Consider the following 27,585-nt stretch of genomic DNA (forward strand, 5'->3'; position numbering starts at 1 on the left):
GCTACAGCCAGGGGGGCGGGGACGGACAAGTCCCGCCGTCATTGGCTGAGGCTCGAAGCCGTGAGCAGCGCGTGAGGAGTTCCCGCCCTTCGCTACCCCACTGCAGCCAATCCGCGTGGAGAGGAGGGGCAAATGCCCCGGATGGGCGGGACCCGACCCATTTCCGCTCTCGCCATTGGTCAGAGTTGTTGCGGGGGCGGAGCGATCGGTCGGCTGAGCGTGAGCGGGGCCGTGCGGCGCGGGCCATGGCGGGCTGGGGGTCGTTCTACCGGGGCGAGGGGCTGGAGGAGGAGGAGGAGCAGCAGGAAGAGGAGGAAGGGCCTGAGGCTGTCGGTAAGGGCCCCTCTCCCCCTCACGGAAGGCAGCCTGCTTTCCAGGCTCCACGGGTGGAGGGGCGGCTGCTAAAACTGTTTCCCCGTTCGGTAGCGGAGCAGAGGTTTTCGGGCCGGGACAGCCTCATCTTCTTGGTGGATGCCTCCAAGGCCATGTTCGAATCCCACGGGGAGGCAGAGACTCCTTTCGACATGACCATTCAGGTAGGGATGGATAAACTGCTAAGGCAAGACTTTCGCACTCCTTTCTGAATACTATTTTCTTGTAATTTTGACCTGGGTGCGTTTTTTTCAGTGCATCCGGAATGTGTATACCAGCAAAATTATCAGCAGTGACAGGGACCTGTTAAGCGTTGTGTTCTATGGTACAGAAAACAACAAGAATTCGGTAGATTTCAAGCACATTTATGTTCTCCAGGAGCTGGACAATCCAGGTAAAGTGGTATGAAGATTTTGTAAAAAGAGGGAGTAAGGAAATTGGTGTAGTAGCATTGTCAGTAACTGGTCTCTCTAAAATCAGAGAGCTATCAGAGAAGTTCTTACTGAAATCTACTCTTGGTGGTGGGGATAGATTTAGATATTTATTGAAAGCTTAGAAACTTCATAAGAGCCTAGCATTTTCTCTTAGAGTTGGTTCAGATCCTTTTCTATGCCTTTTCTTATATTTTAATGTGGTGGCTTCATTTGCTGTCTGCTGATACCTTAGAGTATCTCAACAGAACTCTTAAATGTCCACCAGAAAAGTGTGTTTCCGTGTTAAGGCACCATGGATTCCAGCTGATGGAGAATGTCACAGAACAGCTGAGGTTGGATGGGATTTTGGAGGTCATCCTGTCCAGCCCTCCTGCAGCTAGAGCAGGTGGTTCAATATGGTAGCCTGTTTAGGGTGTTCCATCTCTTATTTCCATAATAAGTTCTGCAGTTCTTGAATTTCGCTCTTTCATTTTTTGAGATTTACTTACCACCTGCTTGATAGCAAGTGCTGGTTGCTGAATTGGAAAGGCAGCAGGAGAAGTGCAAAGGATGCATGCTAGTGGTGACAGATTGTCTGGCAGTTGAGAGTTATTGGAATATGTATCCCAATATAACCAGTTAGATGGTGCCTAGGCCAATTCTGACCTTCGCTGCTGGGCCAGAGGCAGCACTGCGGTGTTCACCCCAGCGATACCTTGGCTGGCGGCAGAGTGCAGCGGGGCACAAGACAGGACTCCGTTTACCTCAGGGGACAGCTTCTGGCGATGGTGAAGAGAAGAAGGGAGCGGATTCTGCTAGAAGGTAGCCAGATGTTTATTCCATGAGCACAGATACGTCTGCACTGGGCTACTGCTGGTAACAGAATAAGGCCACATGGTCTCATTCACATTTTAAGCTCAGGACAGGGGAAGGGGAGGGGACAGGTGAGTCACCAACCAGGTGAAGGGGCAGGGTCTCCAGGTACTAGGGTCACCTATCACACGACGCCTTGCTGGTGTGTTAGCCTGATTGACAGGGCACACTCAGCGAGGGGCGAGGGGGAAGGGAGAAGGTAAAACAGGATATTGCAACACACCACAACATCTCCCCCTAGTTTTGTTTAAAAAGAAGAGGGCTGTGTTTATGGTGCAGAATGAATCTACTGAGGCTTCCAGGTCATCTACTGGAGCACTGAGGGCTTCTAAATGGTAGACTTCAGGAGGGGGAGATGAGTTTGAGATTAACTTGAGAACCATGCGTCTGATTACTCCAAAAACAATGCTAAAAACTACAATAACTACAACTAAAATAAACAGCACTAAAATTACAGTTTTCAGAATAGATCCCAACCAGCCCGAGAGTCCCCAGCCATTGAAAAGTCCATTCAGCTCGTTGTCAGTTTCTCTGTTGATGTCTGAGAACCTTTATCGAGGTAGTCCATATGTGGTTTGGGCTGCAGTACTATGTAGGAGATTGCAGGTGGGATGATCACGAGTAGGACGAGAAGCAGGCTCGGTCTCATGACATCTCGAGGCTATACACGAACAGTGGGATCTAAACTGGTACAAAAACTTGAGACAAACATATATTACAAACTATTCCAGATAGGAGGCTTAAATGGAATTTCCTCCAGAGAACGTGCGCGGCGTTTTCTTCTCCAGGCGGCGTGAGCAACCTGGGGTGCTTCTGCAGATTTCTCTGAGACTTTGGGAACATAGGGCTTTACCCATTTGGAAGGAACCCACCTTAAACCAGAGGGGGTGGACACACAGGCGTATCCACGTCCCCAAGTAACCAATTTGTAAGGTCCCACCATTTTCCAAGTCTCAGGGTCTTTTACTAAAACTGGAGGTTTTTCTTTCATCAACCTGTGACTGTTCCCCCCAAAGTGGCGTAGGATGGGTGGGTTCAGGCTGTCAAAAGAACAATTCAGAAAATTGATTGTGAATAGCGCCCTGGTTAACCGGATGTGGGGAGGTTCTACCTTCAGAACCTGTTGTTGCTGGTCCAGGACCCTTTTAATATCACGGTGAGTTCTTTCTACAATGGCTTGACCTGTAGGGGAGTAGGGGATGCCAGTTTTGTGCTCTACTCCCCATTGCTGCAGGAAGCTCCCGAATTCCTTGGATTTATAAGCAGGCCCATTATCAGTTTTCAGCTCCTTGGGGATGCCCATGAAAGAAAAAGCCTGTAAGAGGTGCTTAATAGCATCAATAGATGATTCTCCTGTGTGGGCAGAAGCATAGACCGCTCCAGAAAAGGTATCTACACTAACATGAACATATTTCTGCCGTCCAAAAGCCTGTATGTGTGTTACATCTGTTTGCCACAGTTCACAACTGTTCAGTCCCCTTGGGTTTGCTCCCGTACTCACTGTAGGGAGTGCATGTTGTTGGCAATTTGGGCACGTGGCCACAATCGCTTTGGCCTGTTCTCGAGTGATGTTAAACTGGCGAACCAGGCCAGGTGCATTTTGGTGGAAAAGCTGGTGGCTGATTTTTGCCTGTTCAAAAACATTTGGGAGAGTGGCCATCACTGCAGGTGCAGCAAGAGCATCTGCCCTTCTGTTGCCTTCAGCGATAAACCCTGGCAAGTCAGTGTGTGACCTGACATGCATCACATAAAAGGGTTGCTCTCGGTGAGTGACTAACTTTACCAGTTTGGAAAGCAATTCAAAAAGTGCAATGTTAGATACATCTTGCAGTATTGCTTGATCTGCTCTGGATACTACTCCTGCCACGTATGCAGAGTCTGTAATCAGATTAAATGGTTCTGAGAACCTTTCAAAAGCCCTAACAACCGCAGCCAATTCAGCAACCTGAGGTGAACCTTCCACCTCAGCAATGTCCGTCTCCCACTGCTGGGTTTGAGGATCTTTCCAAGTCATAACAGACTTGTGGGACCTCCCGGATGCATCTGTAAAGACAGTCAGAGCCCTTTTTAAAGGTCTCCTACTTAGAGCAGTTCTTAATTTTAAAGTAAATTGAACATCTTGTTCAAACAATTTGCAAGCGGGCCGTGCTACCGAAAATTGTCCTGAGTAGGAATCCAGAGCAAACTGCAACACTTCATTTTCTTGAAACAATTGTTCCAGTATTTTCATAGTATTTTGACCTGATTTTAACTCAACTGGAATGTGAATGCACTTAAAATCACATCCTGCTAACTCCCTGATCCGGGTCCTTGCTTTCCGGATCAGTTCTGCTACCAGCTCCTGAGGCTTTGTCAGCCTCTTGGACCTTTTGTGACTGAGGAAAACCCATTCTATGATCAAGAGAGAGTCCCTCTGGTCCCGGTCCTTTTTTGGTGTGTCCTTTGCCTTAGGTGTTTGTTTTTCCTCCCACTGGAAAATAATTCCATGGAGGTGTGGCAACTTACCTAGGATGATAAATTTGAATGGCAGATCAGGCCGGCATCGGTGGGCCTGTCTTGTGGACATTGCAATCTGAACCTTTTCTAGAGCTTTCCGTGCCTCTGGGGTAATAGACCTAGGAGCACCTGGGTCCTCTCCCCCTTTCAGTAAATTGAAAAGAGGGGCAAGGTCTTCATTAGTCAGACCAAGCCATGGTCTTACCCAATTCAAGGACCCACACAACTTGTGGACATCCGCAAGGGTCTTGATCCTTGGATTGATTTCTAGTTTTTGAGGAACAATGGTCCTATTTCCAATTTCTAAGCCCAAATACTTCCAAGGTGGCATCTTTTGAATTTTCTGTTCCTGGAGCTCGAACCCTGCAACAATCAATGCATCGATCGTTAGGTCAAGCGCATGTGTTAGTAAATCATCATTGGGGGCACACACAAGGATATCATCCATATAATGGTAAATGATGGCCTTCTCTGCGGCTGCACGCACTGGGGAAAGCAGGGAAGAGACATACCACTGGCAGATAGCTGGAGATACCTTTAGGCCCTGAGGAAGAACGGTCCAATGGTACCTTTTCATAGGAGCTTCTGAATTGATAGAAGGGACAGAGAATGCCAAACGCGGTGCATCATCAGGGTGCAATGGGATTTGGAAAAAACAATCTTTAATATCAATAACAGCTAATTTCCAATCTTGGGGAAGCATTGTTGGGGATGGCATACCAGGTTGAGGAGAACCCATATCTTCAATTACATTATTAATTTGTCGGAGGTCACAGAGAAGTCGCCACCTCTTTTTGTCAGCTTTTTGGATGACAAACACTGGAGAGTTCCATGGGGACATGGTCTCCACAATGTGGCCCTTTCTTAGTTGCTCTTGTACTAGTTCCTCAAGCACTTTTATTTTTTGTTTACTGAGTGGCCACTGTTTCACATCAACTGGTTCGTCTGTTTTCCACTTAAGTTTTTGGGTGGGGCGCTGTTGTTTAATGACTGCTGCACAAAAATGCTGTGGAGAGTCTGGAATATTAATTGTGACACCCCACTGGGCCATTAAATCTCTCCCTAACAAAGGTTCTGAATAATCTAACACAAATGGACGGATATTTGCCAATTGTCCGTGTGGACCCTCGAATTGAATAATGCTTTTGGATTGCCTTGCCAATTGCAGACCTCCTACACCTCGAAGGTGACCAGCAACATTTTGTAAAGGCCAGTGTGCTGGCCAGTCTTGTACTGGAATCACTGTGCAGTCTGCACCTGTGTCTACAAGCATCTCAATGCGTTTAGACTCCCCACCCCCACTGACATTGCACCACAATTTGGGTTTATCTGTCCCAATAACTTGGACCCGGGCGACTGTGGGCCCTTGTTTATCGACATTTTCAGGTAAAGATGGCACAGGGATAGCTTGAGCAACAATTTGTCCCTTGGGAAGAAACAGGGGTGGGTGGAAACAGTGCAGGCTGAGAACAAATTGCTTGGGATCTGATGTTGTTATTCCTGGAGCAATTTCGATCTCTTGTGGTGTGTTTTTGTCCCCAGTGATGATGTACTTACAACGAATTTGGTTCCAAGTACCTTTCTGTTCAGGATTTACAGAGACAATATGCCAGTCAGTGTCCTTCAGGTGGAGTGACTCTGTCAGCTGCAACCTGTAAGGCTCATTGACAGAAGATGCGGTTAATACAGAATCACTTAAATCGTAACAAAGGTTATTTTGTTTCACTTTCAACAGTGGGCTAGCAGACTTGGTCTTTAAAACACCTGCTTCACTTACACAAATGTTAATATTATTGCGCGCTTGATTTATTTTGCTACCCTTATTCTCTTGGCCTGCTCCTTTTATGTCTGCACGCCTGGCAGGCTGACGCTTTATTCTTCGTTTTTTTGTTGTTGACCCCCAGGGAGGGCTTGCAGTTCTCCTCCCCTGCTATTTTTAAATTCATCAAATTCCCTTTTCAGGGGGCACTGGTTACTCCAGTGTCCTAGCTTATTACAAAGCAGGCATGGTTTAGTGGGCTCAACCATTGCTGGTCTCCGCTGCTGCCCAGGGTACTGCTGTGCTGAAAGAGAAGGTGCAGGGCTGGCAACAGCAACACGCTGAAGTGGTCTTGGCAGCAGCCTTGGTCTGGTGTCTTCAGCTACAGTCATCAGAGGCACTTTCCTGTTACAGACTAGAAGCATATCTTTTAATGTAGGGGAAGGTTCCATAGGAAGGCTCAGGATTGCTGCTCGACACTGTTCATTTGCATTTGTAAACGCTATTTCTTCTAAGATTGCTTCTCTAGCATTTTCTTTTTTAACCTGTATTTCAATGGCTCTAGTTAGCCTTTCTATAAATTTCACAAAAGGCTCTGATGGTAGTTGTTTGATTTTACTATAGGGCTCAAAAGACCCCTCAGGTTGGAGGGAAAAGAATGCCTTTTCAGCTGCTTCCTTTACTTTCTCGAGTGTTTCTGCAGGAATTGCAGCAGCTTGGACTGAGGGAGAAGACCATTGACCCTCACCACAGAGGTGGTCAAGGGTAATAGGATTACCATTGTTGTCCTTTGCTGTGTTTGGATCAGCCTGTAAGCTTGGGAGAGCATCTTTTAGCAGTTGTTTCAATGCTGATTCCCATAATTTGAATTCCGTGGATGTCATGAGACATGAAAAAATTTGTTTTAAATCATGTGGAACCACAACAGTCCTACTTAATTCAGAATTTAAAAGGCCACGGAAATATGGACTGTGTGTACCATATTCTTTATGAGATTTACAGATCTCTTTAATCAATTGTCGTCCAAAAGAACTCCAATTAGCAGTTGGGGCTGCTCCTGCTTGAGCTGCAGGCTGAAACGTAACAGGAGCCAGTGACAACATGGCACCGTGCATTGGGTCTGCTGTCCCCTGCTCTGTATCCCTTGAATCAGAAGCATTGGGATCACAGCTACAGGTTTGGGGACAGGCAGTGGGTGTGTCCCCACCGTGGGAACCCGGGGAGGGGGCGGGGACAGGGAGCCGGCAAGGGGCGGGGAAACCGTGGGAACAAGGGGCGGGGTCAAGGGGCTGGCAGGGGGCGGGGATACCGTGGGAACAGGGGGCGGGGTCACCTGGTGACATCACGTCAGCAACCGCCCCCTGGGAGGAGTAGAGAGGCGGAGCTGAGGGTATTGCAGGAAAGGCGGGGGGAGGGGGAAAGGTGTCACGAGGAACAGGAGGAGAGGGGGATGGGGATGGAATTTTGGGATGTTTAAGAGGATTTTGGGAAGAAGAAGACCAGGTTTGGGAAGATGCCACGTGGCACCCACCATCTTGTGCACCCCCTAGGGACTGGGGGCCATTTTGGACATCACTGCTCTCCGAAAAGCTAACACGTGCTCGGGATTTTTTTGGGGAAAGAGGTTTAGGGGTTTTAGAGGGAGAGGGAGGAACAGGGAGAGCAGAGGCACATGGCTTTACATTTGGCTTTTTCTCCATTTCCTTTTGTTTGAGCAATGCTGTTCGAATTTGCAAACTCCAGAACACAAATTTAGCTGAGGGTAATTTGCCAGATTGTCCTAAGGTTATCAATTCATTCCCAACTTTATCCCAGAATTGAATATTGTGGATTTCTTCAGGGGAAATGTTTGGGAACTGCAGAAAAAGCCATCTTATAAACTGTTTCAATTTTCCTTTAGAGAATTTCACATTACTCTTGATTAAAATGCTAACAATATGATAATACACTCCCCTTTGTACAATGCTAAGTTTGGAACCCATGTTAAAAAGCAAAGTACTTAATCCCGCCTGACCAAAAACAAAGCTAAAATCAGCTACCAATTTCTAAAAAAAACCACAGATAGAAAGCGATAACGAGCAGACAAAAGCTTCACAATGCAGCTGTATATACTGCTTTTAAAATTCCCGGGCAGCAGCAGCAGGGAGCTGGGACACGCCCTGCCGAGCCGAGGCAGAAACAAAGCCTCCCCCGCGGTGGAACGCAGCCCCCCCGCGGAGCAGACAGAGCAGCCGCTCCACGTGGCAGCCGAAACCGGGACGCCCCCCCCCCGCCGCCGCCGCGTGTGCAGAGCACTCCCGACCCCCGCAGGTCCCCCGGCCACGTGGAAAGAGAGCCCCCCCCTCTCCCGCAAAGAGAAAGAGAAAGAAAATCTCCTAACACGTGTCTGATCACGCTGCTGAGCCGGGGGGGGAAGGGCAGAGAGCGATCCCGCTCCGGCGCGAATTCTAAAAAACAGTGAAACACGCAGCAGGAAAGCTAACACTAGAACGCTATGAATTCTTGTCTGTGGGGCTGCGCAGCCAAAATGCAAAGGCAAAAAAGGAACAGAACTCGCGGCAGAGTCTGTTTTTGAGCTTCTGCTCTACCGAAAGCAGAGATACTCACGTGAAATGGAAGCTGTAGGCTGGGTACAGGCAGGCAGGTCTCCACCGGAAAAGGACCTCTCTCTGGGTGTAAGAGAAGCTACCCTTTTCTTCCTCTGGAAAATCTGTTCACCACAATGAAGCAGGGCTTTCCAAAGGCGCCGAACAGTCCACGAAACTTTTTCTGGGAGTATTCCCAAAGTCTCTAGCTGAGGGCAATGCAACCAAAGCCCTTCCAGCTGGATGCACGGCTGGCAGAAACTTCTCTGAGGTACTGCGAGTCCGTTTTCGGGCTGCAGAGTCGCTTGCCCACCCACAGGGACGCCAATATATTGGAATATGTATCCCAATATAACCAGTTAGATGGTGCCTAGGCCAATTCTGACCTTCGCTGCTGGGCCAGAGGCAGCACTGCGGTGTTCACCCCAGCGATACCTTGGCTGGCGGCAGAGTGCAGCGGGGCACAAGACAGGACTCCGTTTACCTCAGGGGACAGCTTCTGGCGATGGTGAAGAGAAGAAGGGAGCGGATTCTGCTAGAAGGTAGCCAGATGTTTATTCCATGAGCACAGATACGTCTGCACTGGGCTACTGCTGGTAACAGAATAAGGCCACATGGTCTCATTCACATTTTAAGCTCAGGACAGGGGAAGGGGAGGGGACAGGTGAGTCACCAACCAGGTGAAGGGGCAGGGTCTCCAGGTACTAGGGTCACCTATCACACGACGCCTTGCTGGTGTGTTAGCCTGATTGACAGGGCACACTCAGCGAGGGGCGAGGGGGAAGGGAGAAGGTAAAACAGGATATTGCAACACACCACAACAGAGAGTCTTCTGGGGGAATTTTGTCTACAACTTTTAATACAGCCCTTATCTCTGAGGATGTTTGATTTAATTTTCTTTACTAGGGGGTGCAGGTTTAATGGCACAGGGGCTTCTCCTGAAAGAATTGAGCCTTGTCCTATTTTCAGAATTTATTACAATAGAGACCTGATAGGACTGCCTTAGGTTCTTCTCCCTTTTCTGACAGACAGTGCCTTATAGGTCTTGTATTTCCACTTTCCTCCTCTTCCCTGCTTGTCCTTTCTCCCATGTTAGAGGCAGTAGCCTCACTGTGAGGATAAAAACAGCACAGGTGAAAGGTGGGTGTTGGTCTGATGCCTTCTGAGGCTACCTGGACCAGAGGCTAAACAGAGTTAAAGGAATAAAGCAGGTATTTATTAAAAGGCCTTCAAAGGATACACCTTGGGCAGTCCAAGAGCCTGGCTGTGGCTCCACCCAAGATGGATCCTCAGTCACGAGGTTTCACACTTATGTAAGTTTTGGTCTGTTGTGGTGTGTTGCAATATCCTGTTTTACCTTCTCCCTTCCCCCTCGCCGAGTGTGCCTGTCAATCAGGCTAACATACCAGTGTCCCTAGTCCCTTGAGACCCTGCCCCTTCACCTGGTTGGTGACTCACCTGTCCCCTCCCCTTCCCCTGTCCTGAGCTTAAAATGTTAATGAGACCATGCGGCCTCCATTCTGTTAGCAGCAGTGGCCCAGTGCAGACACCTCTGTACCAATGGAATAAACATCTGGCAACCTTCTAGCAGAATCCACTCCTTTTATCTCCACTATCGCCAGAAGCTCTCTCTCCTGAGGAGAACGGAGTCCTGTCTTGTGCCCCGCTGCACTCTGCCACCAGCCAAGGTATCTCTGGGGTAAAACACCGCAGTGCTGTCTTTGGCCCAGCAGCGAAGGTCAGAACTGGCCTAGGCACCATCTAACTGGTTATATTGGGATACTTATTCCAATATTGGTCCATTTACATATTGGGGTTAATTATCCAATTACAGCTTATGAAGTTCCATCCTCCCAGACTGCTCTCCTCAATTTGCTGCTGTTTACACTTTTTGGGCCTGAAGCTGCAAGTGTCCTTGGTTCTCAGGCTGGAAAAGGATTGCTTTGTCTAACTGCCCTGTGAAGAGAACTTGCTGACACTTTATATGAAGCTCAGAGTTACACACTAAGGCAGTACAGAATCTAGAAAATATGAAAGCTAAAACTTAAGGCATCAGTTCAAAAAGAGCAGAGTTGTGTATTTGCTGCCCCTGGAGAGCAGTCCTCTCTGGAGGAGATGCTGTAGGTGATCATTATGGAGTACAGAATTATGAAGATTTACGTTAAAGGACAGATAAGGAGATGAAAATAAAATAGTAAAGGCAGAGGAAAACATTTTCAAATGAAGTGTTTTAAGTGCTATAGAGCTTAAGTGAAGGACAGAGGAAGAAGCCCTGCAGGATGCAGTGGCTGAAAAATGAAAGTTTGTCTCCCATTGTAGAGTAACAGGAGAGAACAGAACCTGCTGTTAGACAGGTGGCTAAAGGAGTCCTAGCTGGCTTGAAATAATCCTCAGAGCTGCAGCAAGGCTGTGGACAGCTGACCTGAATGTTGCTGTGCTCAGTGTGGTGATGTGTGGGCTTCATCTCACCTCTGTGTGCATCCTCTCTGATATGAGCGGCGAGGAGGAGGAGCTCTCCACCTTCCCAGCACGCTGTGGAGATGCAGGATGCATTTCAGGCTCTCTCTTTTCTGTGGTGGTGCAGCAGTCTGCTGTTCCTCTGCAGCAGGTGCAGTTTGCTGCCTTTGCAGCTGAGCACTTGGCATTCGGTGGAGGGGGTTTGCAATACTTTAATTCCTGTCTCTTCCCACAGAAAGAGCCCACATTGGTGCCAGGGCGTTTTGTGTCCTTTTGCCCTAGCAGGTGCTTTCAGTGGTAAGTGGCTAATGATATTGCAGATGTTAGGCCATGCTGGACAGTTTTCTCAGCCAGGTGTTGGAAGGACATCGCTGTTGGAGAAGATGAAACAGGAAAGCCTTATAAATAAAGAGGAAAGCCTTATAACTGATTGCCTGGCAAAAGATTTTGAGAATATAGAAACTATAAGCAAGATTGAAATGAAAGCAAGCTTTGAGATACCTTAGTTACTGAACAACTGGTATGGCCAGACTGAAGGTAATCCCCTTTTGATGAGGCAAGACCCTCTGCTTGCAGACAGGTCCAAGGGTCAGAGCAGACCCTACTATCTTGGCAGAAGGGGTCCAAAAAGTCATTTTTAGGGTTTAAAATGTAACACAGTGTGGTAATGAAATGATTTTTATAGCCTATATGTAAATGCTGTAGGATTTGTATATTGTGCTAGATTGGTTAATGAGAATTAGAATATTTCAACACAAAGAAGATTTATTGTGTTGTAATGGAAAACTCACTTTCTTACCCTCGCGCTCTTGTTATCTTATTGTATTCTATATTTCTCAAGTCCCCTACTGTACCAAGCTATTCTTCTCTGCAGCACAGTCCTTCATGTGTCTTCTCAGAGGCTCCTCCTAGGCTCTCGACCCACCCCTATTTATTCCAGTTACTTTCACGAGCTACAGCTGCTGCCCAATTAAGGACTTCACAGCTGTAGCTGGTTTGGAGTAACTAGGACCCACACAGATCTTACAGGGACTCTCTCCATAAGGACTCACTTATTTAATACATAGATCTTACAATACATAGATCTTAACAGGGACTCTCTCCGTAACAATGCATATATTCAGGCCCCCACATCTCTCTCTCATCCTCTCTACCCTTGTATTCTCTCGAGCCTGCTCCGAGCTGTGGCTGGCAGCACCCAGGCCCTTTGCAATAAACCCCAAGTTCCATCACCTGGCTGCAGAGATCTCTCGTCTCCGTCCGTCCCGACCGTCCTACCCCCCTGCACATTGCCACAGAGGTGCCTGGGAGCATTCCTTGGCTGTCAGCTCTAGGGCACCCCTGGTGCATGCTCAGAAGAGCTCATGGTGCTTGTGGCAGAATTCCCACTGTCTGTGGATGCTGTTGCCCCCAGGTGCGAAGCGTGTTCTGGAGCTGGACCAGTACAGGGGAGAGGAAGGCCGGGCCCTGTTCCGGGAGAGCTTTGGCCACAGTGCTGACTATTCCCTGGGTGAGGCGCTCTGGGCCTGCTCCAACCTCTTCAGTGATGTCCGTGTCAGGCTGAGCCACAAGAGGATCATGCTCTTCACCAACGAGGATGACCCCCACGCCAACGACAGTGCTAAAGCCAAGCTGGCCAGGACCAGAGCTGGTGATCTCAGAGACACAGGTCATTCTTTCCCCTTTTCATTTTAGACACAGTAAACGTGATGAATCTTTGCAGCAGATGTTAACTGCGTTGCTGGTTTGTGATGGAAAAAGATGTAAAATCATTGGAGCTGGGGAATGTTTCTGAAAGTTCCTAAACTAGAAATTTGGTATCTAGTCTTAATTAGAATAGATGTTTTCTGATCTGGTATTCAATAGCTAGCACTTGTTTTCTAGGATCTCTTTCTAGTTTGATAGCATAAATGGGGACATGACAGGGCCAAGAAAATAAACTTTTCTTTATTATTGTACCATTTTCTAGGAAGGGAATAACAACACCAAGTTAATACAAAAGGAAAATTACTTTAATGGTTCCATTTTGAATTAGCTGAAGGACATCAGCCTTAGCTCAGAGAGTAGACAGCATTAGTTTGAGTGTGTAGCTGAAGTAACCAGTAATGTTGGAATTCAGGAGATATCCTGGATCTAGAAGCTGTGAAGGCTACTTAATCCATTAGCCCCTATAATTAAAGGAAAGGGGATTTTCTGAACTTGTTACTCTCCTCTATGCCTGAGGTAAGATTATATTTTATAGGAGCTTCCATTGCTGTCTGCATTCTTAATTAGAGAGGAAACATTTTCTATTCTGCATTGTTTTGACTGAAGTTAATATTCCCTTTCTCCAGAATATTTCACATCTGGTGCAGATGACAGTTTGGAGCTTATTCTTACTTAAATTATCTGTGTAGATAGAGAAATTTGAGAGTGCTGAGATACATGCTGATGCAAGAAAAAAGCAGTTTTTTATCCTGCTCTTATCTCTTCCATTGTTTCTAGGTATCATCTTGGACCTGATGCACTTGAAGAAGCCTGGTGGGTTCGATATCTCTTTGTTCTACAGGGATATTATAAATGTAGCAGAGGATGAGGACCTTGGGATCCAGCCTAGAGAGTCAGAGAAACTGGAACATCTCATGAAGAAAGTACGAGCAAAGGAGACAAAGAAAAGGGCTTTAGTCAGGTCTGTGCCTACTCATGATACATCTTTCATTCAGCAGGGGCACCTGGTGTTATTTTCAGACTGCATCTCACTTTCCTCTTCTGGAATGATTGGTCTTTAAAGGCACTTTAAAGTGCTTACATTCCTCAATCTTAATTCTTTAGTCCAAGATTGGTGTTTCTTCTGTAGTTTCCAAGGATATCTGTGGATGAGAAGAGCAGAGTGGACCTCTTGTTTCCTCTGTGTGGTATCTCCTGTATTGAGCTTAGCCAGAAATGATAATTTGTTAAATAATTACATAATTGCCAAGTCCACTTACTTAAAAAGCTACAACATAAAAAGTAGTGTATAGTGAAATCTGATTGAAATTAGGCTTTTCTTGCCAACACTAACTTTAAAAAATGCATCTGAATGTGAATGCTAGGTATTTTTTCCTGTTATTAAGTAGTTCTATGTTGCCAGTCTGTCTAGCTACTTGGCATGGATTCACACAGCCTTGATATTTCTAATCTTCTACTAAAAGATTAGAGATACTTAAGAAAGATTACAGGGATCTTGACAAAGCAGATAGAAAATATTTTTGGAACCACATGCTCTATAACAGTTGCTTTTTTAGGGAGTGAGTTCATAGCAGAATGCTGTGGAAGCACAGTGAGGGAATGAACTTCAAGACCTACTTTCTTTTTCCCAGTAAATATTTATAAGGTATCCCAACCTGACCTGTTGTCACTGGAATTCTTGCTCCTGCTTGCAGTCTTATTTTCTTTTCTGGCAATGTTCCTTAAGTTTTCTAATAGCTGGAGAGGAAGAATCCCAAACCAGTGATACCTTTTACAAGAGAGGAAGTTGCATTTGTGGTAACTCATTGTTCTGCTCTCATAACTTGAAGATTACCTCGATTTTTAAACCTTTGCATGTAATTTTTTCTCTAACCTCTGATTTATATTTTTTCTTAAATATTGGTATTGTTTGTCTTAGTGGTTTTTTGGGGGGAGAATTTTGCCTTCTGTGCAAACAGCTGTGAGAATTCATGGACATTACAATAGGCATAATTGGGGTACCCAGATGGGGACTTGTCCTGTGCTCTGTTTGAGCATAGCTGCCCTTCAGAGAAAAAAAAAAGGTCAAAGAAATATAGTAAATTACTTGTGTTTAGATGACTTTTATGATGGGAAATGATGATATTGCAAAACTATTTTTATTCAAGTGAGATTATGACTCAACTGATAGTATGTTTCCCAAGATATATGTGATTTTGGGGAGGAGAACAGGAGGTCAAAGGAAATAACTTATCTGAGGAGGAAATAACTTATATTTTCTTCTGCAGTAGTGATTTTTCAGGAATCTCAAGTCTGTATCTGCTTTTTTACACAGGCTAAATCTGCATCTGGGCAAAGATGTGGCCCTTTCTGTTGGTGTTTACAACCTTATCCAAAAAGCTTATAAACCACATCCAGTGAAGCTTTATCGGGAAACTAATGAACCTGTTAAAACCAAAACAAGGATGTTTAGTGGAAAAACAGGCAGCCTGCTCCTGCCCAGTGACACTAAAAGGGCTCAGGTAACTTTTTGATTATGTACCTGCTTTTTCTTGTCTCTGATGTGTGAGGGAGATGCCAATTCCCTTGCTGCTTTTGTTTGTATTGCACTTGCAAGATGAGATACAGAAATATTTGCATGTGTACGCCCCTGGGGACAGGCTGGTGTGTTGAGAGCTCTGCAGGGTGAGGATGGGTTGTCTCCCTGGCCTGGCTGGCATGGGAAGGCATAGCTATCAGGAGCACAGGTCGTTTCTTTCTGTAAGGCAGGACGTGTTGTCAGAGCCTGACCTTGTGTGACCCTGGGCCATTGCCACTGCTGCCAGCTTTTGGTTCCTTAGGAACAGATTTGGTCAGTTTTGTTAAACATACAAGCGTGAGTCACAGGGGAGTTGGAGCTGTTTTCCAAACAAAAGGCATGTTTCCTTTGGAGGTTTTTGTATAATTTTTTCTTTGTTTTGCCTTCCCACTTGATGGTTTGGCTGATGTAAATTGAGTGTCGCGTTGTAACGAGCACAGCTTTATTTCAAAACAGGTTATGTACTTGCTAGGTATCCTGTCACAAGTGTGCTTTGTGTCTTCTTCCATGTTGGTAGTTCTTAAAATTGTTGTCTTAAAATGAAGTATTTAGTCTATTTATAGTGGATATTAGTTTATTGAAATAAAGTATAGGAGATAAAGCTGAGGATTAAGCCTTGATGTTTACCTTCAGCAACTGGACTATAATATGATTTTGTGAGGCATGGGTGGTGCTACAGAAATATTGTTTCTCAGTCACTGTTTCTGTCAGGAGCAGGTAGCTGACTGAAGCAAGTTTACAATTGGACAGGACCTCTGAAAAAGTCTGGTATAACCTGGCCCAGAGTGAAACCAGATCAGGTTGCTCAGGGCTTTTTGGGACACCTCTGAAGAACTCCAGAGATGAGATGTGACAGCCTCTCTGTATCAGGGCTTAGCCATTTCCTTAGAAAAGTGCATTTTGCTTATGTTCAGGTAGAATTTCCCTTGGGATAATGGTCACAGACTGCACTTGCCAGTTCAGTGTGCACTACTCATGAGGATTTACACTGTCTTGTCTATGCCCTTCTTTTAAATAGTGGAACACAGCAATTGCATCCTCTTCCTGCACTTCCTGCCCTGTCCTGCCTCCTGGTTGTCATTTTTTTTAATGCTGGCAGCCCTATCATCTGCTCTTCCCTGGTTTAGACATACGGAAACCGACAGATTGTGCTGGAGAAAGAGGAGACAGAAGAATTAAAACAGTTTGATTCTCCAGGTTTGGTTCTGATTGGCTTCAAACCACTTTCAATGCTAAAACAGCACCACCATGTCAGGCCCTCCCAGTTCATCTATCCCGAGGAGTCCCTGGTGAGAGGTAAGCAAAGATGGCAGGAGAAGATTTGTCACCTTGCATTAGTGGGCTGGGTGGGGATCATTGAGTGTAAAAGCTTTGTCTAATTTAACAATTTGCCAATGTTAAGAAGAACTGAATTAACTGTTTTTGCCCTTGTCAGCTGCACATTTGTCTTGTTTTCTTCTATAGCAGAGCAGCCAATTGTGCTTCATGTTTGTCCATCATGACAAGCAGCCAATTAAACCAGGCAGATGTAGCAACAAGGTACTTGTTTTAGCCATTCATGAAAGTGAAGGATCCTAGTACCTGACAAGAAGGTAAAGATGGTTAAAAAAGCCCAAACAAAACCAAACAACAACAACAAAAAAAACCCCTTAAATCCCAGACCAGGGGAGATAATTGCTGTTTTTTAGTCCATATCAGTAGGAGTGGAAACATGATACTCAGGAAGTAGAGCTGAATTAACAGCACTTTATAGGCTTGTAAAGAGAGAAGGCAAGGTCATTTAGAACTGCTTATTTTTGCCTTTTTATATGTATACATACATCTGTTTATTTAGAAATATATCCCAATCTGCAGTAGTAAGAAAAAACCTTTAGCTCCTCCTTTAGCAGTGGATAAAGAGGGCTGAGTTATGACCAAAGGCTTTGCAGTGTCTGATTGAAGAAAAACCTTTATGCTTGCTTCTCTAACTGCAGTTTCCTGGTTCAACCATGTTATTTATGTCAGTCTTTCCCTGACCATCATGTGTGGTGAAATATACCTGAGGTAAACATGTGCCTCAGGAAGAGTACTGAAGTCTGAATTCTTAGTGTGTTACTTCCACAAAAGGTCTGTGGTCTGCTTCTATTGTGATGTCCCACCAAACAAAAACAGACTTTGTAGAGAAAATTTCACAGTATTCAATCTCTCAGATGGTGATGATTTCACTTCTTCCACCAGAAGTCTCACCGCTAGTCAGGAGAGACTCACTAACATTGTCCTTTTTGAGTCTTCTCCCTTGCAGAATTTGCTTTTTACCTCCACAATACTGCAAGCATTTCCAAGAAGTCACAGGGTTATATCTAGGGTTATATTGCAGAGCAAAGGAGCAAAGCTGTCAGTCTAACCAGTGCCCTCTTTGCTTTGCAGGGAGTACAACTCTGTTTAATGCCCTCCTGATGAAGTGCTTGGAGAGGGAGGTGATGATGCTGTGCAGGTACACCCCTCGCCGCAACGTCCCTCCTCGCTTTGTGGCCCTGGTTCCCCAGGAGGAGGAGCTGGATGAGCAGAAAGTGCAGATAGCCCCTCCAGGTATGGGGGGGACGCTGCCTTTCCCTGCATGGTTGGATGCAGTCAGTGTAATGGCATTCTCTGTTGAGGGAAAATATTCCTACTGCTGCTACCCCTTAAAACTGGGGAAAATGCTTTCCATCACTCCTTTTCTTCAGTTTTGTCAGTGTAAGCATCTGATGTTGAATCTGTTTTTAAAGCCCCAATTGCTTCAGTGCTTGCTCAGGTATGACCTGGCTAGAGTGTTTTCCCTGCCTTCTACCTGTTTTTTGCAGATTCAAATAACTGCTGTAGAAATGAAAAGCATTTTTTTCCCTGTTTGAAGAATAGACAATGTCTTTTCTTGAATTATGTTTTATCCTTGAATAGATTGTAAAGTATTAAATAAATAATCTCACATATAATGAACCTCGTACCACGTCAGACAAATGGGGAATGATTAGGGAGCAGATTTCTGCTGTTTTGCATTTTTTCACCTCTTTAAGTGCAAAAACATCTTCTGGGAGAATGTAAAGTAGGGAACACACTGCCTGTGTACAAAGTAAATTATTTCAGAATAATGTGGGCAATATCTTGATTTTCAAACAAATCTTTCCCAAGTTCAGACCCAGTGGGAGAGGTGGACTGGTTGATCTCCTGCACATAAAGCAAGTCTCTGCTAGCCATGAATATAGTCCAACTGGTAGCTATGAATTTAGTCTGAATGTCTTTCACAAAGCCATTAGTGATGTTGGTTACAAACGTTGAGATTGGGATTGCGTGTCCTGCTGTAGGCACTTGGAAGTATTATGGACTGCTGTTGTTAACAACAAAACAGGTGGGTAGTTTGGAGTCATCAGACCTAGATAATAAGCATCTTGGTTTTTCTAGAAATTATTTTGAGACCCTTCTTCTGTGTAACTGTTGTTTTCTTCCCTCTCTTCTGTGTAGGTTTCCACATGATTTTTCTACCCTATGCAGATGACAAACGTAATGTTGATGTTACAGACAATGTGCCAGCCAGCCAAGAGCAGGTGGACAAAATGAAGGAAATAATTCAGAAGCTGAGGTTCAAATACAGGTACCTGGAGATAAATAGGGTGCAGGGGCTGGCATGGGGAAGAAAGCACAACCATTGCTTGTTCTGTTGCACATGTTGTTCAGCTGTGGTGTTCCTGAGATCAGATTTTGATGTATTTTGATAGAAATTGCTTCTCTTTGCAGTAGCTTTGTCCAAACTTTATTCTTAATCATTCTGGATACCCAGGCACCACAATGCTTTGTGTAGCATGTTCTGGTGTTCTTTGTAGAATTGCTCTTGTTCTCTGGGCTGTTGTCATTTGTTGCAGAGGTATCACATTTTATTGTGGCTCTGCCACTCTACAGCAGATCAGACCCAGATCATTTAAATTAGAGCACTTTAGAAAGAAGAATTAGGTCCTTTTTTTTCATTACAGCTGGGATAAATGCTCTCAAGTACTTTCATGGGAGATTTTTTCCCTAGATGTGTGGAAGCCACCATAACTGTACATAAAGTATAATATCATGATCTCCTTTTGCTTCATACAACTTTCTAACTCTCACACACCATTCTTATGGGGTTGATACATGACAGGATAGTGATTCAGCAGGTAAATTGCAAAGAGGAAAAGCAGTTCTGATGTGATGGATTGTTGTGTGGGAAAGAGGGAAGTTTTATTCTCACATAAGTTGGTGGTAGATCTTGTGTTTTGTCTGTCTTCCTGGCAGCATGCATTGACGTTTTGGGCGATTCTTGACAGGGCTGACAGCTTTGAGAACCCAGTTTTGCAGCAGCACTTCAGGAATTTGGAGGCTTTGGCGCTGGATATGACGGAACCAGAACAAGCTGAGGATCTTACAAGTGAGAGCTATTGGCGGGTGTGAAGGGAGGCAGGGTAGGGGACTTGTGACTTTGTTATGAGTCAAATATGTGCTACTACAAACCTAAATGTATTTTAAGAAATATTTCAGTTGTATGCAGTTTCACTTTGTAGGATTCTGGATGGGTCCATTCTGAAATACTGAAACCTTATTTTCTATTGTTGTCACTTATAAGGTAAAGAAAAAATTGCTCACTTTACCATCCAGAATTAAAATTGAATCACCTTTTTCCTCTGGTGAGAAATATTTTCTCTGAAATTCCTCTGTTCAAGCTTCTCATTAATATTTCAGTGTGATAAATGGAGTGAATGAAGATAATTATTCTGCTGGGGGCAGTGCTGCCACCTAGTGAGGGGGAGAGTTTAACTGTAAGTGAATTATATAACCACAGAGCGGGTCAGGAGGGCAGGGACCACAGTGGGTCATCTGGTCCAGCCCCCCTGCCCAAGCAGGGTTGTCCTTCAGCACGTTGCACAGGGTGCGTTCCAGGGAATTCTTCAATTATTTTTCCAGCAAGGGATACTCTATAACCGCTGTGGGTGGCCTGTTTCAGTGCTCAGGAAAGGTTTTCCCCCTGTTCAGATGGCTCTTCCTGTGCTTCAGTTTCTGCCCATTACCTCTTGTCCTGTTGCTTGGCACCACCAGGAGCCTGGCACTATGCTCTTGGCACCTTCCCTTCAGATACTTAGATGAGGATCCCCTCTCAGTCATCTCTTCTGGAGGCTGAACAGTTCCTTCAGACTTTCCTCATAAGGAAGCTGTTCCAGTCCTTTAATCATCTTTGTTGTCCTCTGCTGGACCCATTCCAGGAGCTCCATATCTCTCCTGTACCAGGGAGCCCAGAAATGGACGCAGCATTCCTGATGTCCAAACTCCTGCTATTACCAAGAGTTGTAAATTTCTCATTTGGGAGTATCATAACACAAGTATTTGCATTTTTGCATGCTTGCAGGACACTTGTGGACTAGTTATTACAGAGGCACAGTTGTGTCTGGTGATGTTACTGAAAAACAGTCAGACTTGTTAGCACCAATGCAGCTTTAAGAAGCAAGTGTTCTTTATTACAGTCCTGGATGCATGAAGGATATCTCCACCAAAATCATGCATCTCTAGTAAGGAAAAAGCTGTTTATGTGGGTTTTCTCAGAAGAAACATACATGTGGTAATCATTTCCCTAAAATCATTAACATGTGTTAATTCTCCTTTGTGCACACGTTCTTCAGTCCCAGGGGTCTCTCTCATGGTCATAAACCCTAAAGTTACAGCTGAACACTTGATGAACTGGTGTTACATCCCAATACAGAGGGCAGTTGGCATACCTAAGCTGGTTCATATTTTGTGAGTCCCTTCTTGGTGAATGTTTAACATGATCCTACAAAATGAAATACTGTGTGGTTCCATACACTAATGGTTTTGTAGAATAAGCATTGTATTTTTCCCACCAGGTGAGCTGATAGTTCATCTGGCAACAGGGATGGCCTTGCAGGCTTTCTTGGGATCACACTGTTTCTGAGAGGGCAAATCTTTATCTTTTGCCAGTGCCAAAGTCTGAACAGATGAGCCACAGGCTGGGCAACCTGGTGGATGAGTTTAAGCAGCTGGTTTATCCCCCTGACTACAATCCTGATGCGAAGGCTGTAAAGAGAAAACAAGGTAAGTAGTGGCAGTACAGACACAAAATACAGCGTCTGTATTCTGTTAAGAAACTCCTGTGTTTTCAGTTTGTCTCATAATTTAAAGTAGCTGCTTGTGCAACAACTCTGCTAATCTCCACAATGAAGTATTATATCCAGTATTGCTTCTTAGAGAGCAGAGAATATTGTGGTGTCCAGTTGGAGAGTTGCTGGAGTGACAAAATGCAGGGTGAAGTATAGGCAGTAATGTGGGTAAATGACTGCAGAATATGTATATATAATTTTAGCAACTTTCTGTTTTACAACAGAATAGTGAAATCACTCATGCTTTCAGTTTGTGTTGGTGAGACTTTTATGCATGGGCTGTTTAGCAAGTCCAAGATGGGCATCTTAATGGCTAAATGTGTAAGCAATGCTGAAGTCCATGTGTAATTTGGGAGTCTATGAAAGACTGCATTAAGTGAGTGTCAGCTGAGCTCCCTGTGGAATCATTGCATTCTGCTGTCTCAACAAGAATCCCTTAAAAGTTTCATTTGGAGGGTGATGCTTTCATCAGAACACAATTTCATACTTCAGTTAAGATCACTCATTTCAATGAAATACTGCATGACTTACATAGTGCCTAAGTTACCTGTTTCTTAAAAGAAAACATGAAAACTAGGTCTGTGAGTGTGTGGCTGTTTAAGTACCATGTGCTAATGGCCATTAACTATGGTATGTGTAAGAAGCATTGATGTCTTTCTAATTTTTAAAATCTTTGTGATCTAAAATGTATGTTTCTAGCTTCTGATGGTCAGACTGAGAAGAAGCCCAAGGTAGAAGTCTCAGAAGATGATCTGCGGTGTCATGTGCAGAAGGGCACTCTAGGCAAGCTCACTGTACCTATCCTGAAGGATGCATGCAGGGTTTTGGGGTTGAGGGGTGGAAGCAAGAAGCAGGAGCTTGTGGATTCTTTAACTGAATACTTTAATGAGCACTAAGCTGGAGAGGAAGGCCCTGGTTTACTTCTGTCTGCTTAGAATCTTGATTGTCTTATGTGGGTGCTGTGTCTATTTAATCTTGCTATGAAAGAGATGGCAACTAAGTTTTGCTCTGTAGCAGTGGAGAAACTTTTTATTTAGTTGTGAAACATTTCTGCAAAGTTGGATTCTGTTGACAATAAGTAAAGGCAGAACTAAATTCCCTGTGAACTCAGGTCACCCGCTGCACATGGACAGAGTTGTGCCTTGCTGGTTTCTTAATAAAGGTTTGCATCTTTTCCTTTGCAACACTGACTGTGCCATCTCAGTATCATAAAGACAGCAGAAATCACTTCAGTGTCAGAAAACACAGTGATCTGTGGTAATGGCACGACATGAATCCAAGCAGCAGATTGAGTCTGTGTCCTAACAGAGGGTATAAATATGTGTTACTCTCCAAAACAGCCAATATCAGTACTGGTAATCCAATTGAGTTCTTTTCTGCCATCACCATTACAAGTATTACCAGCAGATCTTAAAAGAAAAAAATCATTATTGGGAAGCAGTATCCAATCCCTTGGGCAAAAAGCTGGCACTTAAATCTGCACACATAGGTCTTCCATTTTTAAATGGTAATAGCAGAAGCTGGTTTAAAAATGGAAAACAAATTGTGTTCCCCGGAAGGCTGCAAGCATTTATCCCAATTAAATTACTGAGATGGCAAAGAGGTTTTCTACCTCTCTAAGTGAATGAGTCAGACTATTGTGCAGGCTTCTGTACTCAAACATGTGCTTTTAAAATAGAAGAATAGCACGTTGTGGAGAGAGCCCTTGTTACATACAGTATTTTTACTTTTTTAGTCATACTTAAGAACACTGCAGCTGGGTGTTTTGGGTTTGAGACTTCCATCCCTGGCATGCCCCATCTGTCTTGCAGTGCAAGATGACTAAAAGAAATAAACAGTTGTTGCTTTTGCTTTAGGAAATTACTAATTGTTTAGTGAAACTCTTAACATTTTACAGGACACAAACATTGGATACCTGAGGTGTCCATTTTGGTCTGCTTAGTGTTTTTAGTGTCCAGAGATTCCTGTGTGTGGCCCACAAACTGTCCTGTCACCATGTATAGTGTGGCACACGTGGAGCCAGCTGTGACCACCCTTCTGGCACTGATTGTCCTAGCTGTGCCAGCATGCTGCTCACTTCTACCTGCACAATTCCCCCAGAGAGCAGCTAGCCTGCACTGAGCTCTGCAGCACTGAAACTGCGTTACCTGTTACACTTCCAATCAGCCTGGAGTAGTTATTTTTAACAAAGATTTGCCTAAGCACTCAATTTATTTTGCCCTTGGGCAATGAAGTTATTGTAAATGCTTGTCTTAGCAAGGCTTGAAGAGTGAATAGTGAGACTATCCTGTCTGTAAGTCTGAATTGAATTCTGCAAGTAGCCTTGTTAACATCTCTCTTGCCTTGCTAACCCTCAGGCACACTACGTGCCAGGCTTTGGATGATTGTGGCATGTTTGTTCTAGGTTATTAGATCTGCCTCCTGGCTTTTTTTTTTTTTTTTTTGTTCTTTTTAATAGCAGGCTATCACATAAGCATAAGTTTAAAAGGGATGGTGATGGAGTGCTTCAGAGCAGAAATAGACAGTTTTGCTTGCTCAAGTATCCTTTATTTCTGCTCCTTGTGTGCTTTCTCGTACATCATCTGTCTTGGTACAACAGGGCAAATCCTTGGCAAAGCTGTAGTTCTTAACACAACTAGCTCAACAGTCAGCATCAGTAGAAGTGAACAGGTGCCCTTCTAAACCTCATACAAATAAAAGGATCCTGAAGTGTTTGGATCAAATTCATTTCAGCAAGGATTACTGGTATCAGCCATTTACTAAAATATACAAACATGATGTCTTCAGTCTTTCATAAGCTCACTTCATCTGCTTGGGATGTACTTATGAAAGGTATGAAGTTAGTGCCTCTGTGGAAACATTACAGAAAATTTTATTTTCCATTCTGCTATTGCACCCAATGGAGTTTCCCCACTATTTTGCTTTGGCATCCTGCAATAGAAAACAGGTTTGATATTCCAACACAGGGGTTTAAACTTCTGATCAGAGCAGAAGTGCATTTATTATACAATATGTATTTAACTAAAACTAGGTCCATAAAACCACCACTGATCCAGACTGTTGTTGGTGCTCCATGCTGCTTTTCCAGGACATGAGATGATACAGAATTCTCTTCTTGAGACATGTATTAATTTATCTGAAAAATTATTTGTTCTCTGTTTCCTTGGCCATAACTTAAAAGGGTTCATCTTCAGTCAGGGGACTAGAGTGCAGTAGCTAAAAAGCATGGCACTTTTTATAATTAACAGTCAGATGTAGGGTACTCATCAGCCACAACAGGCTGCTCTCTGCCATGTGTTTTGTGCTTAACTTTTCTAGGAAGCCCAACCTCAATGGTAACAGTCCATGCAAAGGAAACTGAAAGAGAACAAATTACTGCACTACAATAGCCTTTAGGCAACCTGTGAGCAGGTCAGCTTTACAAGCAGAAACATTCCAGTTAGTTGCAAATACTTCACCAAGGGAATGACAATTCTATTTAGCTTTGCAGCAATTTTATTTTTTCTTAAAAAGTCACTATTTAAAAATAATCAAATTAGGAGAGTTCTTCCCCTTGTGTACTGCCATAAGATTTCTACTTGCCATGCATCTCTTAGAGAAGTCTCTTGTCTGGTTTCAAGAACAATGGCTGTGCTGCTCTTGCCTCTATCTGCTGCTACACAGTAGCTGCTGCCTGCTTTATACCTGCCTGTGCTGCTCCATTACTTACTGACTCCATCAGCCTGAACACAGGGAACCTTTTCCTCAGTAGCCTAAACCATTCAGAAATGCAAAGTTACTCATAGGGTTGTACTGCTGGAGGCTCAAGCTTGGCAGAAATACTGCACCACAGAGAAAGCTGATGGGTGGGTTAAAAAAGCCCTGAGCAGGCAGACAGGAAGACGAGGGGGGGACTTTGTTTTTTCTGCCCTTCTTTCAAACATAAAACAGGAAACACAGTTGTACAGTCACTTTTCAAGAAGTAATACAATGAGAATGAAAATGTTGGAGTGGAATATTAGAAAAGTGGGGGGATAGGAGGCGGAAACACTAAGAATTAAGCCATTATTAAACAAAAATGTGGCATTTTAAAATGAAACATTGATATCAAAACTATCATCTCAACTGAAGCTAAACATTAATTTCCCCTAATCTGCACTTTCTATTTCACACACACACTCTCATGGGCACTTAGACCAAGAGTCTTTCTATGGCTTGCTGTACAGACTGGATCTGAGGCTTTAGCTGTGAGCCCTCCTTGATGGTGATGGAGCAGGCGATGACGGGCCGGGAAACGCCGCACGCGCGGCCCAGGGCTTGCTTGGAGCGCACGAACACGTACGGCACGTTCTTGTCCTCGCACAGGAGAGGGAGGTGCAGGATGATCTCCAAGGGCTCTGCGTCTGCTGCCATCACAATGAACTCTGCTATCCCTCTGTTCAGTGTTTTGGTGGCTGTAAAAGAAACTGGAGTCAGTCTGGGTCATTCTGGAAAACACATCTAATGTTAAACGACTTCAGGAAGTGCTGGAAGTGGCTTCAGTGGGAAGAGATCTAGTACATGAGACATGGGTTCTAAGAGATTGCTGAGTTTCTATCCTTAGCAATTTTGTCTAGGTGAAGCCCCAAGCAATTGTGAAGGGAGGTTGTGAGCAGGTTGCACTAGAGGTATCTTCAAACCCAAATCTTACGGTTCTGAACTGGTTAGGCATCTGGTAACCCCAGTGCCACACCACTGAAGCATGCATGATTACAAACTATACACCAGGAACACAGTTTGGGAATCTACCAGAACTGCATATAAATGTCAAAAAGATTACATCTTAGTTTTGTCCCTGAATCTTGTTAAAGCAGGCTTGAAGGAGGAGAAAGGAGACACACACCTGCAATAGCCAGATCTATATAAAATGAGTGATCACAGCTACAGAGAAAAGACAATCTCTACCCATGGCATCTCACAAAATCCTTGTTGTGACTTGTAGCACACTTTTCAACGTGCAAGTCTCACCTTCATTGGCTCCCTTGCGTAGCTGCTTATAGTTGCAGGATTGCTGCACAAGGTCCAGCAGCGTTTTGGTGAGCTGTGCATCAGCCAGCGGGTAAGCCTTGGGATTCACTTCTGCCTCACTCTAAAGGAAAAAGTAAAGAATGTCACAATAGGAGCAAAGGAGGCTTTGGTTTGATCAGCACTGCGCAGGCATCATGTCCACCACACATACTGATTTCTGAAGTTGTGTCTAATCTGCTCTGCCCATATAGAAGAAACACCATTACATTTTGCTCCTAAAAGATTAAGGATTCTTCTTGTATCAAAGTAAAGGGGAAAAGTAAGAAAGATATGCTTTACATCAAAGTAAAGAGTGTATCTACTCACAATCTACATCTTACAAAGCAGTGCACTTATGGAGCAGTCTCAGGCGTTTTATACCACAAAGACTACAGAAAATGAAATACTTCAGTGCACCTTAACAGTGTAAATTAGGAGACTAACAAAAATTTTGAAACAATCACCAGAAGAGCACGCATCAGGGTTATTTCTGCAAACCACAAGTGGCTTCTAACGTTAACATGGGCAGCGGGGGGGCACAGCAGCGAGGTCACAAGCGGTGTTGGCGACGGGCGCTGGCAGAACCGCGGCCTCTGCGGCTCCCGGCACGGCGCGGGGGTGACCCCAGGCACAGAGAATTCCCCGTTACCGGGTGTCCCCAGCACCGCCAGCCCCCCGGGCCTCCTGCCCCGCAAGCGGCCGCAGCCCCGCCCGCCCGGCCTCCACGTGCTGCCCGCCGCGCAGCCGGAGAGCGGCCGCCCTCTACCCCAGGCTGGTGGGAGTGGGCAGGAGGGAGAGGAGCAGGGAAAGGAGAAGGAATAATAGGAGGAGGAGAAGGAGAAGAAGAAGAAGAAGGAGGAGGAAGAGGAGACGGGGGTCCGACGCCACTCACCATGGCCGCGGCGCGGTGGTTGCAGTCGGCCCGAGCGCGCTGTGAGGGAAGAGGCGGGAGCGCTGCCGCGGCCGCCGGAAGGGAGGCGGTGCCGGGGCGGAGCCGCCGTCCCCAGCGGGGCGGAGTCGCACGGTAGCCCCGGCAGCGCCGATGGCGGCGGGGCCGTGCGGCGGTCACGGGCCGCGCTGGGCGCTGCCGCTGCGCCCGCCGCTCTGCCTCGCCTGCGCCGTGGAAACCCTGGGCGACGGCAGCGCCTCGGTGGGCAGCGCCTGCCCCGCCGCCCCTTCCCGTGTGCGGCTGGGC

At 45.1% G+C, this 27,585-nt stretch overlaps 3 protein-coding genes across 4 annotated transcripts in view; 2 read left to right on the plus strand and 1 right to left on the minus strand.

The window, feature by feature from the left end:
• The first annotated feature begins 173 nt into the window (after positions 1-173).
• On the plus strand, positions 174-25,443 carry XRCC6 (X-ray repair cross complementing 6). The gene is made up of 12 exons (XM_005488683.3): positions 174-333; positions 427-536; positions 628-766; positions 12,370-12,624; positions 13,440-13,623; positions 14,977-15,163; positions 16,347-16,515; positions 17,626-17,787; positions 18,697-18,826; positions 19,527-19,627; positions 21,187-21,300; positions 22,065-25,443. Exons 1-12 carry the CDS (start codon positions 246-248, stop codon positions 22,259-22,261), a joined length of 1,836 nt encoding a protein of 611 aa, XP_005488740.1. The 5' UTR covers positions 174-245; the 3' UTR covers positions 22,262-25,443.
• On the minus strand, positions 23,792-27,417 carry SNU13 (small nuclear ribonucleoprotein 13). The gene is made up of 3 exons (XM_074539447.1): positions 27,283-27,417; positions 26,352-26,472; positions 23,792-25,798 (listed from the first exon to the last, which is right to left on the minus strand). Exons 1-3 carry the CDS (start codon positions 27,283-27,285, stop codon positions 25,536-25,538), a joined length of 387 nt encoding a protein of 128 aa, XP_074395548.1. The 5' UTR covers positions 27,286-27,417; the 3' UTR covers positions 23,792-25,535.
• MEI1 (meiotic double-stranded break formation protein 1) overlaps positions 27,406-27,585 on the plus strand; it is a 38,317-nt gene continuing 38,137 nt past the window's right edge. For both annotated transcript variants that reach the window (XM_074539441.1, XM_074539442.1), the window contains exon 1: positions 27,406-27,540. In XM_074539441.1, the coding sequence (XP_074395542.1) occupies positions 27,433-27,540 (108 nt within the window). In that variant the 5' untranslated portion in view covers positions 27,406-27,432. The remainder of the gene's footprint in view (positions 27,541-27,585) is intronic.

Source organism: Zonotrichia albicollis, chromosome 4, assembly GCF_047830755.1.
Source record: "Zonotrichia albicollis isolate bZonAlb1 chromosome 4, bZonAlb1.hap1, whole genome shotgun sequence".
Lineage (NCBI taxonomy): Eukaryota > Metazoa > Chordata > Aves > Passeriformes > Passerellidae > Zonotrichia > Zonotrichia albicollis.

Excerpts from the sequence above, each read along its gene's own strand:
- SNU13 (XM_074539447.1), bottom strand. Across the intron at positions 25,799-26,351 it reads ACGCAAGGGAGCCAATGAAG|CCACCAAAACACTGAACAGA; the intron begins GTGAGACTTGCA and ends TTTCTTTTACAG.
- XRCC6 (XM_005488683.3), top strand. The coding sequence starts at position 246 with ATGGCGGGCTGGGGGTCGTTCTACCGGGGCGAGGGGCTGGAGGAGGAG. Across the intron at positions 767-12,369 it reads CCAGGAGCTGGACAATCCAG|GTGCGAAGCGTGTTCTGGAG; the intron begins GTAAAGTGGTAT and ends TGTTGCCCCCAG. Across the intron at positions 13,624-14,976 it reads AAGAAAAGGGCTTTAGTCAG|GCTAAATCTGCATCTGGGCA; the intron begins GTCTGTGCCTAC and ends TTTTTTACACAG.